Below are 18,655 nucleotides of genomic sequence, written 5' to 3'. Positions count from 1 at the left end.
GTAAGCTAGGGTTTGATTGGCTTACCTAACTACGTAAACAGTAGGCGATTACTGTAGGGACTGGTTTACCTGCGACCATTGTTTTATGGTGTACTGATAAAACAGTGCTCTGGGTTTATGCATTACGGGCAAATTTTTTCTGTCACTGATTATTGGTCTGGACAGAACGAGCACTTCGTCTGGATCTGGACCAAGCTCTGCCATTTGGTGATATATGTGATAAAGCAACCCAACATTAAAAAAAAAGAAGATTTTTTTTTTAAAGGCGAAAATGTAGTAATGCTTTATTGAAGCAGTTTTATGTCATTATTATACTGCTGGCAAAGTAAAGCTAGTATTTTGCTGATTTCTTTTGTTTCGAGGTTCATAGCCATTTGATTTTATAAATTATTGGTTCAAAACAATTCTACTAAATCTACCAGGTTGGCTTTGTCAGTTTTATTTACCTTCTACCGTGAAATAACAGTACAAATAGAAGGCAACATTGCAGACATCAAGGGCAGCTAAAAGTCCCTGGGAATCCCACAGGCAAATGGCAACCACGAAGAAGCTGCTAGGAAAGTTGCAACCACGAAGTACCTGCAGAGGGTCAGGCAAGTCCTGAGGAGTCAGCTGAACGGTAAGAACAAGATCCGGGTTATCAACACCTACGCCCTGCCCGTGATCAGGTAAGGTAAAGCAGGGAAATGCCCTGTAACTTACTTTAAAACGAAATATGTTCCCTAAAACGGTGGACAGAGCTACAGACCCATGACACCCTGTGCAGTTAATAAAAGGACAGGTAATGTTCGTCGCTCACACAGTACACTCATTTGTTTCAGTTCATCAGTTGCCACAAGACAGCTTACCAACATGTACACAATAACCTAATACTCCTGTGTCCTAGACGTCACAAGAAGGTAACTATACTTTAGTTACTATAGATGAAAAGATATCTTCTTGCTGGATGCAGAAATGTTAAATTATTATTAATTTTATATAGATGCTACTCTGAAAGTGCTGCTGAGCCTGGATTTGCCTGTTTTATTAGACAGATGGTCAGAGCTGGTGTCCCCTCTCCATCATCGTGTCCATCATTGCTAATAAAAGGAGTTATTTACAACCTCTTCACATGCCATCTTCTCCATATCACCAAGGTATGAGGAAACTCATCTGTCACAATGATAAATCTCTGAAGCTTGTTTATTTGCTGGATGTCTTTCTGCACAACTGTAGCTGATCTCAGAGTGGTGAAAGAAGAGGCAGTGGCCTTGCTCTGTTAAATCAGTGCCAATCTGCCACTGATTTAAGGTTAAGGTTACTTTACTTATACCTGTAGGTAAATTTACTTTACAGAAGAATGATAGCATTTGACATCCCTTCAGATGAAACGTAGGACTGCCGGGTGCTGCTTGTGCACACGCCCCATCAATTTAACGTATCATCCAAATGGTTAAAAAAAGATTAAGCCATAGTTGTTATGAAAAGTGTCCATAGAGATTAAAACAGTTATCTGTACTTATTTGTACCAGGTTTTAAATGTTTATTTCTCAGAAAGATTAGTATTTTACTGGTATTGCACTGGTGTATCAAACTGATTTGAAGGAATTACTGCTCTCTGGCACACTGCAAAGCAGTAAGTTAACACTTAATAATTGAGCTTCCTGTATTGGTGCTGCTTATATTCATGGGTCTCACCAATATAAGATGAGACACTTGTAACAATCAAACGTGAAACAAAAGCACACAGAAAGCTCCAGATGTGCCTTTATTCATTTACAGCACATTGCTGAGAGTTATAACAAAGGTTCAAAGTACACAGCTTTGCCAAAAAAATTAAAAAAGCAGTGGTCCTTGGAAAATATTAACATTTAAACACAAAAAAGTGTGGAACCAATTATAACTTGATGACTTTCAGAATGCTTTTTTTCCTGTCTGTGGCATAGATGAGCACACTGAATCTCTGAGTCAAAGCAAAGCAAATGATTATATAGTAGGTCAGTATAATCACAAACTGCAGATGCATTACAGAGAATTCATAACTTATTAACCACACTGGGTAAATCTGGAACACAAGGCAAATGCTCAGATTTTTTATTCTCAAACATCTGTAATTATTCAGTTATGGAGTCCTTTTCTTAAAAATTTAAATCTTTTTAAAATTACAGAAACACATTCTTACAACAATAATCAAAATAAATACTAAAGATATTCTAGGCTATTCAGAGGTGTGCCTGTATCTCTTTGTTCTAAGGATATTTTTAAACCACCTGACATCTTCAGGTCTGATGGACCTGCAGGTCCGTTTACATTTGGCAGGAACTTGAGCTGATTTTGGTCATATTGCAGTTATGTCTGCGACATTCATGTACATACTCCCTAGTTATCTGATATTCTAACATTTTTCAGACATATAAGGCATATGAAGGTTGAACAGCCAACTACATCCTCTTCGTAGTGAATGCAGTTCACCCCAGCTCCACAGTAAGTCGTAGGTGTAACTCCATGATGTTGAGAATTTTTTTTTTTCAACTAAGCATTCACCATAAATTGGTGTTACAGCAAAAAAAAGGAGGAAGAAGATAAAGAAAAATCTAGCTGACTTAAATCCAAAAGGTTTGCTCTAACCAGAAAATTGCCCAAGTACAAAAATACAACAATATATTGCTATTGTTAGTGATGTGACTGGTGTGAAATCACTACAGAAAAAATCTTTATCTGAAGCAACTGTTAGGGCACTTTGGAAGCATACACAATCAACTCACTCAGAATCCATCTAAAAGTGTAAAACCTGAGTCCATCTTGACAGTAGCATTATTGACAAATTTAATGTAAAAACAGACAAAAAATAAGAGCACGCTGTGGAGACTGGCTGATCAGCTGAAATCTCGGTTGGTGAAGACCATGGGGGCCACCAGTGTCCATGTGTACAAAGCCAAACAAACCCAGCTGGAGGTGATTTTCACCCATACTGCTGGCCACTTGCTTGTTATGGTGTAGTCTGTATTAGGGCTGTCAGAACAAAAAAATGCAATAAGTATATTTATAAAAAACTGAGAAAGCTACTTTAAGAAGGAAATTCCTTAACTTGTTCAAGCAGAAATCACAAAATCTCTGCACCTCAGAAAAATAAGGTCAGCATATCAATTATACAGTAGGAAATGCCTTTGCTTGGCCTATATGGTGCCATTAAACCCCTAATGAAACATTGTGGGACCATTTACAGTTTTAACAATGAGTTATGAATTTCCTAATATAAATAAAAGCACAATGGACTGACAGCTGCACAGAAAACTAGATCATAATCAAAAAAAGAGTTCAAAACAAAAGATGAAACATATTTTTCAGTAGCGATGATTATACTGATCTTGTAATGACCGTAAACAGGGAGCTAAAATTAATAAAAAAATGGATGGACATAAATAAATTATCATTAAATATAAATAAAACTAAAGCAATGTTTTTTGGTAATTTAAAATATAATGTAGAATTACCAATTATCATTGAAGGTGTACCAATTGATAATGTGAGTGAAAACAAATTTTTGGGAGTCGTAATTGATAATAAAATTTCATGGAAACCCCACGTCAGACACATAAAAACCAAAATTTCCAGAAGCCTCGCAGTTTTGAACAAAGTGAAACAATTCCTTGATGCACTTCGTACTCTGTACTGTACCCTGGTTCTTCCATATCTTACATATTGTGTGGAAGTGTGGGGAAACACATATAAAAATACAACTAATCCATTAGTCACAGTACAGAAACGAGCACTGCGTATTATTCACAAGGCTGGTTATCTAGATCATACTCACAAATTCTTTCTTCAGGCAAAGTTACTTAAATTCCAGGATCTGGTTAATTACAATACATCCATAATTTTGTATAAAGCTTTTACTAAACTTTTACCGGCAAATTTACAAACTAGATTTGAAATTCGAGAAAAGGTTTATAATGTGAGAGGCTTTGGAGAATTCAAATTACCCAGAACTCGAACAACCCGTAAAGGCTTTTGTGTGTCTGTATGTGGTGTGAAAATCTGGAACAGTCTGAGTTTACAATTGAAACAATGCAAAAATATTCATAGATTTAAATTTCTCTACAAACAGTTGGTCTGGTCACAGTATACTCAATGATGGGTTTTAGTGTGCTCTGTAATGTCTGTCCTCTTACCATTGCTGGTATGGATTCCAAAAAAAAAAAAAAAAAAAGTGTGCGTATGTATGTACATATATGTACATGTGTGTGTAGATATATATGTATGTATATGTATGTGTGTTTGTTACTTGTAGTTATTACTGCCTGTTACCTGTGGTAATGCAATTTATAATTTATATATTCTGTATTCAGTTATGAAGGCTCTAATTGTTGTTTGCGAGCTGCCGTTTAGATGCTTGTATGTGCCCGGGGCTGTTGATGTGTCTGTATGCAATGATGGGCGTAGCTGCGGGAAGTTTGTTTTTTTTGTTGATGAGTGAGTATAGGGGTGGGATTTAATAAGTTTTCTTCGTCCCACTCCTTTTTCAGGCAATTTTTGTTTTTTGTTTTGTGCATTTTATGTTCAATATAGGTATTTGTTGTGCCTGAAAATGAACAAATAAATGAAATGAAATGAATATGCAAATTCAGTAGACCATTGTTGTCCTCATTCTTCTTGGTACTACTTGACCGAATAATACCAGCCGCAGACACCAATAAAGGGCAATTCTGGATATTTAAACCATTTTCTGGGTTATGTTAGTGCCAGACTGTGACTCTCATGGTCAACCATAACATTTGTGTCATATCACGTCTCCCTCTGACACAAAAATAATTGGATGTGTTTTGGTTTATAACCTATTTTGAATGCATTGCTTCATATAGCATTTATCCCTTCTGTTGTTTAGTTTCTGTCAGTCTGGTTCATGCATCTGAATGGATACAATTGCATGAAACAGTGTTTGCCACACTTAAATGTTTCACATCATCAAACAAATGTAAATATTTGACAATAATATGCAGTTTTTTCAATAAAGGTTTTAAAATAAAGATCCAAGGAAATTCAGGAGAACTGAGAATCAAAGTAATTGACATATTTCAGTGTGGAAAAGGTTATGAAGCCATTTTTAAGGCTGTGGGACTCCAGTGAACCACAGTGAAGCTTCCCAGGAGTGGCTGTCTGTTTAAAGTTACCCCAAGGATGCAGCGACAACTCATCCAAGAGCTCACAAAAGACCCCCAGAATGCTTTTGTGAGCTCTTGAAAAAAAAATTGAAAAGAAGAAGAATGCTTGGACACTGCTAGCACACAAACGCAATGCAGAGGATGAAGCATCACCAAATATGTTTCCAAAACAGCTTCCTTCCAAAACCCTCCAATGTGGCTGAATTACAACAGTTCAGCAAAGATGTACAGGCCAAAATTCTTCCCCAGCGCTGTAAAAGACTCATTTCCAGTTATTGCAAACACTTGATTGCAGTTGTTGCTGCTAATGGTCCCAACCAGTTATCAGGTTTAGGGGGCAATTACTTTTTCACACAGGGCCATCATTTTAATTTGTCTGATGCTCTGAAACATTTAAGTCTGACAAACATACCAAAAAATAGCAAATCAGGAAGGGGGCAAACACTTTTTCACACACTGTATAAAAAGGAAATGAAATAAACTACCATTCACATATATATATTGTAGGATTATTGACCACCCAAACACTTCAAACTACACTTTAGGTGTTGTGCTAAAAGAGAAGGGAGCCACTGACCTGTACCAGTTAGTGAGGGTCATCATGATGTAAAGTGAGGCCAAGAAAAGCATGAAATGAAAAAAGGAGTAGCTGTACTGGACCATGTCCCGCTCATTGTCCTCCACCCGTCTGGGCCCTGTCGACTCCTCTGACAGTTCTGTGCTGCCCCCCTCAGCGAGGATGACTGAATCTTTGGATGCCATAGTTAGCTTGTTAACCTGGCTGTTGCTGGATGAACGAATGCTGGAATCAAAACAGAGATGAATGAACTGACCAAAAAGAAAGAAAAGCAAGTATTAGGATCACAGTATGAAAAAACAACGGACACAAACACAGTTCACATTAACAAGGAAGGCTTAGAAATGGTCAACCCTTCACCAGGTGAGGAACCATAACTAGTAATTACAGCAGTACTCTACACCAATAACAGCACAGTGTTGAAATTTTTAAGCCAAAGACTAGAAAAGTCTTTGGCTTATGATGGAGGAAACTGGCTACAGAGATCAAAATCATTTTTTGCATCAGTCTGTAAGCATGTTTTTTTTAATGCTCATTAACACTGCAGTCTACAGTAAAAAGAGGTCAAACAGACGGGTTCTTATATAGCGCTTTTCTACTCTAACAAAGCACTCAAAGCGCTTTACACAACATTTACAATGTTACCTGGAATACAGGATGCACAAGATAAATATAATGAGGCCCACAACGCTCTGAGCATCCCACCACTGCAGGTATGGAGATGTAAAGGCAGGTTTTTCTGTCCCAGTGATTGTGGTAATCATTGCCATGGTGGCTGTCTGGTTCTCGGTCTCTGTAGGGCCCGGGGTCGGGGCTGCGATCTGCTGGAAGATACTCAACAGGCTGGGGTTGCATTCCCGGTCTGAGATCAGCAAAACAAACAATAACAATATTAATTAAAAAATACTTTAAAAAACAATTTGAACAAAATAACCCAAAGCTTTTCTAAAAAGCAATAAATCTTGAGGTTATGAGACAAAAAGATCTTTTATTTGAAATGAATGGAGAAGAACATAAATATATGCAGATAAAGGAGTGTTTGAGTCTATTGAAATTCCCAGACAATATAAACAGTCTCACCAGGCTCATTGGTCATGGCAGACCAAGTTAGAAACACAGTGTACAAGGTGATGAAAGAAGACTGTAGTAGACCTGAATGAGGTTGAGACTCCTGCAAATACACAGATAAGGTTTATCAGTGCCAAGTATTTACTTCCCACAGGTTTGAACTGAAACTGTACATATGTATTATAGAAAAAGAAGTCATAATCCTGTGTTTACTGTTTAAGCACTCCAAACACAAAAATTAACCTTTGTTTATTATTTAGAAAATATCTAGATGGTTAAAAAAGGCCAGCAACAGTGGGAATGTTTGTGGGTAGCTTGGGAAAACCATCCATCCATCCATCTTCATCCGCTTTATCCGGGGCCGGGTCGCGGGGGCAGCAGCCTAAGCTTGGGCAAACCTGTTCTGCTAAACTCTAACATGAAAGGTTTTTTTCCTGATAACTTTTTACTGTCTGTACTTTCTACTTCTTACATTTTCAAAACAGGCTTGTTACTTTTGGTTTAACGCATTTGAAGGAAGCTATCATTTCACATCACTGGCCTTCACACATCAATTTTAAGCCTAAACAGTAAAAAATGAAAGGTAATCATGTTCGTGCATTAATCACCAGGGGATATCGCATAAAAGAGAACAAAGAGGCGCAGTCGTGTGCCATAGTGGGCAGTTTAAGTGGGTTGTGTTTTCTTTTTTTTGAGCAGCAGGTCAGCTGATCACAGTACATTGAGTGAATTGTGCTTTTTGTCACCATCTGTAAAACTGATTTTAGGGTTCCCTGCCCGCTGAATCTCACCTTAACCCCTGACTGTACTCATGTTTCTGTTTTGAGGCAAAGAAAATACAGCTATTTTTTCATTTTCCTTCTTTTTCGAGTTTTTCTTGTTCTAATTCAACCTGAGTACATTTATTAGAATTAAAATTTAGACTTAAATAATGTTTTTATTCCCATCTGATATTATTTTATTATTGCATTAACACGGTTCAGTTAGTTTTGCACAAAAATAGCTGGTAGAAATGTTATCAATAGAGCTATGTTTACTTTTCAATATTATCTCCTATAGCAAAACTAAACCAAGCTGCTACAAAACACAGTCATAATGTTTTGAAATAACAGAATTATGAGAGAGATATCCAACCATTTTCAGGTTTATTCTGTCTTTCCGTTTTACACTGTCAAACTCAGCAAAGGGGCCTTAGCATCAATTCCATGTAGATGCTACTATAGATGCTCATCATGACATGATGCTAGTAGCACAAACATTTGCAAACACAAAGCAGAATCTTCAGTGCTTAGAATAGTGTGTCTTGTTTTTGTTTTCTGTTTATCTGTGCATCGCAGACATGCCGTGTATTCACACCTGGACTTTTGGCAGGACTGAGACAACAGAGGCAACTATGCAGAGCAACATGTTGAAGCTGATGAAGAATTTGTTGATGAAGCATTCATTGGGTTTCGTGTAGAAGACAAAGAACAGCACAACAGCTGTTAATGACAGGATGTAGTTCAGGATCGTGACAGCCAGTAGAGCTAAAAATACAAGGTAGAAACAGTTCAAAGCTGAAACCAAAAAACTGATTTGAAAGTAGATTTGTGAAATCTGTGTGTGCTACATGTACGCTTTTTAAAAAAAAAATTTCAGAGTAAGTGCTCGCTTATGTAACAGTATTTAGAAGATGAATACAGCATGTAACTGGGCCAGAGTCACTGACCTGCATACCAGCCTCTGGAGTTGCCATTCTCCATCTTGTCAACCCAGGACTCATTCCAGGAGTGGGCAAAGTCCACCAGCAGCACCAGTTGAATCAGAATGAAAAAGAAGGCTCCACCAGAGCCTATGACAAACCATACTGCGACAACACAAATACACAAGTAATTGAACTACTCGTCTTTCATACAAACTAACAAATCTGTGTGTAAAAGAGATCTGAGTTATCAAGGATTTTAAATACAAATTCTTACTGTAGGTGAAAGGCTCTTCAGGGATGTAAAAGGCACCAACTGTAATTGCCACCAAGGCAGCAAACTTAAAGAACCAAAATCTGAAACAAATTGTTACTGTCATAAGTCTCAGGAAAACTGTCTCAATCAAATATCTCATCTGCTTTCACAGTGGCTTGCAAAAGTATTCGGCCCCCTGAATTTTCCCACATTTTGTCACATTACAGCCACAAACATGAATCAATTTTATTGGAATTCCACGTGAAAGACCAACACAAAGTGGTGCACACGTGAGAAGAGGAACAAAAATCATACATGATTCCAAACATTTTTTACACATAACTGCAAAGTGGGGTGTGCGTAATTATTCAGCCCCCTTTGGTCTGAGTGCAGTCAGTTGCCCATAGACGTTGCCTGATGAGTGCTAATGACTAAATAGAGTGCACCTGTGTGTAATCTAATGTCAGTACAAATACAGCTGTTCTGTGACGGCCTCAGAGGTTGTCTAAGAGCAACAACACCATGAAGTCCAAAGAACACACCAGACAGGTCAGGGATAAAGTTACTGAGAAATTTAAAGCAGGCTTAGGCTACAAAAAGATTTCCCAAGCCTTGAACATCCCACGGAGCACTGTTCAAGCCATCATTCAGAAATGGAAGGAGTATGGCACAACTGCAAACCTACCAAGACAAGGCCGTCCACCTAAACTCTCAGGCCGAACAAGGAGAGCGCTGATCAGAAATGCAGCCAAGAGGCCCATGGTGACTCTGGACGAGCTGCAGAGATCTACAGCTCAGGTGGGGGAATCTGTCCACAGGACAACTATTAGTCGTGCACTGCACAACGTTGGCCTTTATGGAAGAGTGGCAAGAAGAAAGCCATTGTCAGAAAAACATAAGAAGTCCCGTTTGCAGTTTGCCACAAGCCATGTGGGGGACACAGCAAACATGTGGAAGAAGGTGCTCTGGTCAGATGAGACCAAAATGGAACTTAGTGGCTAAAATGCAAAACGCTGCACATCACTCTGAACACACCATCCCCACTGTCAGATATGGTGGTGGCAGCATCACACTCTGGGGGTGCTTCTCTTCAGCAGGGACAGGGAAGCTGGTCAGAGTTGATGGGAAGATGGATGGAGCCAAATACAGGGCAACCTTGGAAGAAAACCTCTTGGAGTCTGCAAAAGACTTGAGACTGGGGCGGAGGTTCCCCTTCCAGCATCAACAACCCTAAACATAAAGCGAGGGCAACAATGGAATGGTTTAAAACAAAACATATCCATGTGTTAGACTGGCCCAGTCAAAGTCCAGATCTAAATCCAATTGAGAATCTGTGGCAAGATCTGAAAACTGCTGTTCACAAACGCTGTCCATCTAATCTGACTGAGCTGGAGCTGTTTTGCAAAGAAGAATGGGCAAAGATTTCAGTCTGTAGATGTGCAAAGTTGGTAGAGACAGACCCTAAAAGACTGGCAGCTGTAACTGCAGCAAAAGCTGGTTCTACAAAGTATTGACTCAGGGGCTGAATAATTACGCACACCCACTTTTCAGTTATTTATTTGTAAAACATGTTTGGAATCATGTATGATTTTCGTTCCACTTCTCACGTGTGCACCACTTTGTGTTGGTCTTTCACGTGGAATTCCAATAAAATTGATTCATGTTTGTGGCTGTAATGTGACAAAATGTGGAAAAGTTCAAGGGGCTGAATACTTTTGCAAGCCACTGTATATCCAGAGTCCAATCAGTTACCCTGAAAGGTCCAAACACACTTTGATTTTGATATGAATGTGCATCACACATGTATTTATTTAATACTTATTTAGTGACTTTATTAGAATTTATTACTATTACTTTTTTTTATGTTATGCTGACCTTACACTTAAACTTGAAAGACACACTGCTGGTGAGACCAAAATAAAACCAAATAAGACCTTTACAGCCAAATACGATAATGGACATTATATATGTGCTAGAATGACATTGGACAGCTATGATAAATATTTATTGTTGCATTTTTAAAACTTTGTAAACTAAAAAACAAAGGTCTTCTGCTAAAACACATCTTGTATAATTTACATTTTACAACCTCACAGTGTTAAAGAGCCAAGGTGGACTAGAGTGCAAACACAGTGAAGGCCTGGAAATGCGATATTTAAATGCAAATGATCTATGGCTGCTTTGTTTATGTACCTGCTATGGTTTAAAAAAGTCTAAAACTGAACCTTAGGATTGGTAGGACTGTGCTGGTAAAAATATTTACATCTTGCTAGCTTTACTGCAGTACTTACCCATTGTGGATAGCAGCACGTGGATCTCTGCTGTTCTTTATGTTTATCATGAGAACGGAGAACCCCAAGAACCACATACTCATTCCAAAGCATACACGGTAAACTGCTTGGTACCCCACAAACATCTCACACTTGACATCCGCCTGTAGACCACGGACAGACGAACCTGCCCCATCCTCACAAAAGCCTGGGATCTACAGAAAATCAGAGAAAGACCCTTGTTTTCTGTACATCCAGACGAGATTTTTATATGCATATGAGGCTTTTAAGAGAGTGTAAAGAAGAGCCACCTTTGAAATACGTTTCTAGTTAGACACAATGTTTTCTAAGATTTTTAATACTAAATACAATAACCTGAATTTTATCAGAATTTAGTAGAAGAAAATTACAGGTCAAATGTATGTCATGTTTTCTAATAATACTGCCTCAAGCACGTATAAAAAAGTATTGGTCCTAGCACAGAACCCTGTGGAACTCCATTACTAACTTTGTTATGTGAAGAAGGCACCCTGTTTACTTGAACAAACTGTAATCTATTAGATATACATGGTTCAAAGCAGTTCAGTGTATTTCCTTCAAATCCAATAGTGTGGTCCATGCTGTCTCGTATAATCTTATAGTCAACAATACTGATTTAGCAGGACAGGTACAAAGAGTCCACTGTCTGAGGCCATAAGAAGTACGGGTACACCACCTGAACTTTTCTTAGCTGATTATGATTTCAAAATTTCTAAAGTACGTTTTGCAGATTCTGATTTGTTAAGAAGTATAACTAATGAAAACAACAAGAACCTTTTTCTAATCTGAGCTTTATATCATTTCCACTTTCCTTCTAATGATCTCTCCTCACTGAAATGACATGCTGATGGCACGGTGAAAGTAATTATTAAAGTTAGTTCAAAGAGATCAATTAGAGAGAAGCCATCTAAATAAATATCACCAGTTGCTGTACTTAGCTCCTGTAGGAAGGATGTTACTGTTTTTTTTTCACCAATGATTCAAATTTTATTTGTTCTCGCAACCAGAGCTAAACTCAACAGGAAGCTTTATTGCCGTAATTCAGGGAACAAAGTTCAAAAATTGAGACTAGGTAGAAACTAGGAACAAACTAAGCACTAGGAAAGAAACATAGCTCGAAGGGAACAAATGACAACAACATGACAAAGAACAGAGAGACAATATATACGCAGCAGGGAATTTTGTGTTTTGATATATATTTGATATATCCTCATGATATTGTTGTTACTAGTTCAGCATAAGTCAAGATTGCATGTGAACAATCAGATTGTTATGATGTCAAAGCTTTGTGACTTGGAGAAAAACCTGCTGATGTCTACTCCGAGTTAGGGCTATGGTGTTAGGGTTGTGATGATCGAGCTTCTTTTACAGTCAGAAGTAAATAAAGAAAAGTCTCTAGTCCAGTCTCAGGTCTTTAGCAGCAATAATGTAATAGGTTTTCTACAAGATTTTATCTGTCTCTGACATTGATAAGGAGAAAATTTGGCTCTTTCATCTTTATGAAATTGCTTTAGTACACTGAGGTTTGTAGACATCTGTTTACGCACAGCACTCTTGATGGAGATGGTTTGAGGCCTGGACTTGTGCTGACATGCGGTTTGGCTTTCATCAAAATTATCATCATCTCCACTTTAATCCTAACTTTTTACTAGCAGTAAATAAGGTGTAAAGTACTATTATTATTATAGTTATTATTATTATTGACTATTTATTTTCCAAAACACCATAAGCTAAAAAAATGCTCAGAATTAAATAGAAATAAAAAATGCAATTAAAGAAAGTAAATACTGTGTGGAGCCTGCGGCTTAATTTGACCCAACACGGGAAACCTCACCCGGACACGGAAAGGAGTGACAGATTGATATTTAATTTAATTGCTTCGGTTTATACATATTCAAGTTTTCCTTATCTTAAATGATTTTACCTTTCATTAAAATAGCTTCTGTTATTGCTGGATGTCATCACTTATCACATATTCTAATTTCTTGGTACTATTTCTTGGGAGCTATGAATCTGGATTGGACTGTGTTATCTGGGGCTGACATGTCATCTGCTCCTTGACTTCCACTTGTTTTCTTCTTTTTCTTTTTTCATATGAACTTTGATTACAAACTTTACTTGAATCACAGTTAATGTCTCAGAGGAAACAACATTGTTATGTCAGCATCACTTTTTATTTCTCCATTTTTAAACAATTGTCAACGATTGTTTTAAACGAGAAACAAATTGTGCTGATGCACGTGTTATAAATCTCATGGTGGCTTTGCATGAATGCTCATTTTTTGCATCAGTTATGCACCAGTTTCAACCATTATAATTTCATTTTAACTTTAAATAATAGACATTTACATTCACAATAAAGTTTATATCTTATGGTATTTTTATGGTCAACTCCTACCCTTTTGAGCTGCCGATCCACACCCGGTGACAGCATGATGCAGGCAACGATGGTGCCTATCAGCATTATAAAGGCATAGATGATCCTGGTCACCGTGGAGTTTCTGATGCTCGGACAGCAGCTACACATCAGGCACGTAGCACTGCTGCACAGGCACGGCACCTGGAGGATCAATAAAAAAATCCCACTTGAAGCAAAAGTGGAACATCCAGGGATATGTGTAAGGAAAGATGAAAGCGATCAATGTGAGAACACAACATATACATGTTCTTAATCAAACATTTACCGCATAATATAAAGATGCACTTTACTAAACCTTTGGATTTTTGTTTTTTAAATTCCAGTACTGACAACAAGCACACACAACACATTTTAGTAACTTAGAAAAATATTTCAATCATTTATTTTAGATTTTCAACTATTCAACTGCCAGTATAGACTGATCTTGATGTTTGTACTGTTATGCTGTACACAGTCTACTGTAACGTCTCATTGAGTAACACTGAATGACTCAGCACAGCACTGGCAATTAGAGACAATGACATTCAGAGAAAAACTACTTTGCACTGAGAGCACTCTGTATTTTGACCACTGTGCCATCTGATATGTTGTGTCATAAAGTGACTACTTTATTGCCATCAGGCTTGAGGACATATGAAGCAGATTGGCTTGTGTGGTTCTGAGACTTTAAACAAATTATCCCTCGTTAAGTTTTTTTCTGCAGGTTAAAAAGTTGTCACAAGTTTGCTTATTACTGGACATTTCCTTCACTCTTATTGTGAAAATTACTTAGTTAATCCTAATGAGTTTGCAGCAGTCCTTCCCATGTCCTGTTTTCCCCTGCCTGAATATAATTAACGATGAAAGCTTTTATTGGCAGCTGCTGTCATGGAGAAACTTGTATGTATCTCTTTTCTGGAACTGCAAATAAAGCAGAAGCACTGAGTGTTTCCAGCTGTTGCAAACTGACAGAGTAAAGTATTCTGCAGTAAACTGGACTAACTGACACATGGAACCTGAGGCCTCATTGTCTCATTTTTTCTGTAAGTTAAATGTGTGATTTCTAAGATAATGAGTAAATCAATATTCTTAGTTTGCTAGGCAAGACGAGGAGTGAGCTGTCGGGGGAAAGCTGGTGTTTGGTAACTAATACATACTGTTACGTTTCGGTGTTGTCAGTGTTTTGTTTTTTGCGTGACTGTCATGTATTTCCTGCTTTACTTTGAAAGTCTGTGTTATCTTAGTGTGTTCAGTTTACGTTTCCTTGTCTCGTCAGGTCTAATTTGCCCCAGCTGTGTTTCCCTCCTGTGGTCCATTCCCTGATTGCTCCTTCTATGTATTTAAGCCTTGTGTTTCAGTATGTCATGGTCGCGATCTCCCCCGTGTTGTAAATAAATAGTTTGTTGTAAATAGTTGTGAATGGGTTTGTCAATGCTTTCGTTATGGGATATTTTCGTTTTGGGATTTTGGTGGAGAGCCTTCGTGGTTTTATTTTCCTTATTTCTGTTTTTCTACGTTGCACCCCGGTTGCCTAGGCCGGGGTGTAACAATACATAAATGAATTTGCTTGCACATGAGTGAGCTTGAATGTTAATTAAAAGTACTATAGTTCAAACACTACCTTGGCTTCTCTGACTGTACTGAACAGAAGGATATTAAGACTTCTAGCTGGTACTTAAAGATGAGCCACTTAAACCTGTTTATATGAGAAACAGATAAAAGTCATTGGGCCTGCCTAGTCACTAACTAATGTTACAGTTACTGTTCATTTAATATGAACATAATATTATAAGAACAACAGGCTGGGCTCTTCTTCTTATGATTATCAAATATTTGCAAACGGTAACATGTTTCTGTCTCTCTCCACACATGTATGGATAGTAACACAAATTTTAAAAATATTGGCAAGCACCAGTGGTACCCCGCAGCCTCCTGGTAGATGCACCTATAGTATTGATTTGAAAGTCCTCGGTGACTTCCTTCTTAAGTTATCGCATTCACAAACTTGAGTGTCTATGCTGCCCGCCTGCCTGGCAATATCTGAAGCTGTTATAGCTGCAAAGGGTGGGCCGACATCTTCATATATCAAATCTATTTCAAGATATAAATTTATTGAAAAATGTCTATTGACCCACTTCCAGCATGTTTTTCCACACTTTGGAATCTGAAGTTAGGTCTCAAAAAATATTAAAGACAAAAGCCTGAAGTTTTAAATACCCCTTCCTACCATGACATTGAATCAGAACCTGCAATGTTGAACAGACACATGAAAAATGTTTGAGTACTGGCTAGTTAAAATATGACAAAAAGGAATTCAAGCAGTCCTGTAAAGCCCCTTATTTAAGCAGAGGCTAATAAAAAAACATTTCTGAATGGTATATTGTTGTATGTTGTATTTATTGTGGTCAAAGTTGAAGTAAACTTTATTGTCATCTGTGCTATATACAGTATATAGAGAGACGAGACAACGAGGCTCCAGTTCCATTCAGTGCAAAAGACAAACAATAAATATAAGAAGAGTAAGAAACAAATATACACTTTAAGATTAAGGTAAAAGGTATACACAAATAGAATACTTGTTAGCATAAAATTCTTAATCACAAATGAAATGAAATGAAAAAAAATGCTACTTCAATCAACTTTCATGCTGGATGGAACAAATATGACAAGTTGTACCACAATAGCATATCAGTAAGGATCAGGCAACCAGCATGCTGACTGCCAGAATAGATGCTGCAAATATATATTATATTATATGTATATATGTATTTATTTAATTTCTTTTTTGATGCACAATTAATGCACAGAGGAATTCACGCACAGTATGTGACTTTGGCCACTTTCGTAGTTCAGGATGTCTGCAAGTGACGCAGCAGTAACAATATGTATGGTGAGCAGAAAGTGATAAAGAAAAGAGACTTTTGAATGGCAAGTTCAAAAAGCTTTGTCAAATGGTCCCCTTGACAAGACCAGTTTTTTTATTTGTATTAAGATACATAATTTGTAGAAAGATAAAATGGAGGAAGCAAATGTGGTTTACTCACTGGAAACTACTGGACCACAGTTACCTTGTGGTAAAGGCACATTCATTTGGACCACAGTGGGAACATGCTTTAAATGTTGTGAGGACAGAGGAGACGCACTTTGCCAACATGTGCGCCAATAACTTTATGCAAGTGGTCTATTCTACCTCTTGAATTAAAGACACTGCATGCCCTCTATGGGCATGCAGTGTCTTTAAGGCTTTCCTGGAGAATATTCATTATACATTCAATATACATTAACAGTTAGAGCTACAGAATCATGTGTGATGTTGTATCAAACTATAGTATGGTAATATGTGTACCTAAATGTATCAAAATTTCAGTATTCACTTTCATTTAATGAGCTATCAGTTGCAGTAAAACCCCCAGGAAAGACTGTTAAAACTGGGGCAGCTATTTAAGAAAGGCAGCATGTGGTGTTTGTGGTCAGACCCAGCAGGCCTGTGGGCAGGAATTTGTCACAGCGACTCCTCCTCTAATATATACTTTAGCTACATTGATTCTACAGCTTTGAAAATATGCCACGAGAATATTTGTTTAGCGTTATGTAAAATATATATTGCTACTCCAAAGTTTCTAAGTCTAGTTTGGCTAGACTTAGAATGTGCCCACAGGCCTGCCCACATGACACATGATTGTGGGAAGCAGTAATATAATGCAAGTAGTACATGCTAACCTTTATATGTATATGTATGTTAGTGTCTTTACTTAGAAATATAACTGGACTAAACTGATAAAGTTTTGGTGTAGTAAAAACAAAACAAACAATCACAGCCTGACATTGTCAGACAGCATATGTATTAATTTACAGTAAACCACTGCCTGGACTCTTATATACACTAATACCAGACGTGGAGTCAAGTGATAACGATACTTGGTAGATAGTCAACAAGTATGCCAGCCAGACAAGGTCAGCTTAGTTCTTCTGCAGACTGGCCTTGACAATGTCTGCTAGAAAACCTACAGCCTGAAAATGGTTGGCCATGCCTCATCATGATCTCAACCATAAATAAACCCAGACAGAAAACATACTGTTAATACCGTTTTTTCTAGTTTTACTTGTGTCTGTCTTTTTGTATAAATGAAGTTGTTAAATTGACAGATAATACAGCTCTGTGAAAAACTGAATGCTTTATTACAAGATATATTTGTGGTATTTGCTCTAGTCCTAATTGCGTATCCATGTAGTGCTATTCCTCTCTTGCCTTATATAAAAAGATACTGTTTTCATTCTCTACGTTTCATCTACTGACATTTCTAAATACGACGCATGTTGTGTTCTTATTATAATGTAACAAAGCGCAAACTAATCCAGTTAATCACATGCCAGCAGATGACCAAGTGCGTTGGGATTAACTATCTGTTGTGCCGTATATTTGAACTGCTCCTCACGCGGCAGCTACTTCAGGGGGATTCTCAGATTTCTGCAGATAAAATCTAAATCCAGCGTAGCTGAAACGTTACCGAAACCATAACTGTTTTAACAAACCTGGGCGAGATCACAGAACACAACGGGAATTAATATAGCAGCTAACTGAGTGTGTCCATGTTCTTTAGCACTAGCCTACTACCTGTCTAAGCTTCAGGTTGTTACGACACCTTACATTTCTCATCACTTTAAATCAAGGTGCTTGTAAAAACCTCACTTCTGAGTCGCAGCATTAGACCTTACCCAGCTTGCAAAAGAAAATGTCCCCAGAGCAGCTCCCATGGTTGCCGGGTTTCTGAACAGAAGCGCACAGTCTGTGTTCTTCTTCCCGTTACTTCGCTTCCGTTCTTTGCTGGTGTTTTCACTGTCGAAAGAAAATAAAACTTCTCTGTCAGGCGGTCAGGACAGAACGACAGCGCCTCGAACTACTTCAGAGCTTTGGCTGGCTGAAGTAACGCTGGGTGACGTCATGACGTTGTTGACCTGTTGCCATTTGTACAGGCTTTGGTGACGGTATGTGGACATACTAATACGTAATTAGGTTTTCTAATTGTCATTAACGGTTTATATGTTATAAAGTATTTTAACAATATTAGAACAATGATAAAGTTATTATTAGTTAGTGGTAAAGTCTACTAGTGTTAGTGGTTTACTGTTTATTGTTTCTTCAGTCATAAGTCATACATACTCAATTTCATTTACACATAAAAGAAGCGCTTTCTATATTAATTTATTTAGGATTTGAAAAGCCT

At 37.7% G+C, this 18,655-nt stretch overlaps 1 protein-coding gene across 1 annotated transcript; it reads right to left on the bottom strand.

Annotated features, from left to right (window-relative positions):
- Positions 1-1,728: 1,728 nt before the first annotated feature.
- Positions 1,729-18,344, bottom strand: serinc3 (serine incorporator 3). The gene is made up of 10 exons (XM_085455595.1): positions 18,147-18,344; positions 13,431-13,592; positions 11,015-11,208; positions 8,745-8,824; positions 8,495-8,632; positions 8,143-8,312; positions 6,799-6,889; positions 6,364-6,580; positions 5,719-5,943; positions 1,729-2,991 (listed from the first exon to the last, which is right to left on the bottom strand). The coding sequence occupies exons 1-10, from the start codon at positions 18,183-18,185 to the stop codon at positions 2,856-2,858; spliced, it is 1,452 nt and encodes a 483-aa protein (XP_085311721.1). The 5' UTR covers positions 18,186-18,344; the 3' UTR covers positions 1,729-2,855.
- Between the last annotated feature and the right edge of the window lie 311 nt (positions 18,345-18,655).

This window comes from Copadichromis virginalis, linkage group LG5 (assembly GCF_057382275.1).
Source record: "Copadichromis virginalis isolate Kocher_CV1m ecotype Utaka linkage group LG5, C_Virginalis_male_GT1.1, whole genome shotgun sequence".
Taxonomy (NCBI): Eukaryota; Metazoa; Chordata; class Actinopteri; order Cichliformes; family Cichlidae; genus Copadichromis; species Copadichromis virginalis.
The sequence above is the reverse complement of the archived record's forward strand: the minus strand, read 5'-3'. Positions and strand labels throughout refer to the sequence as shown.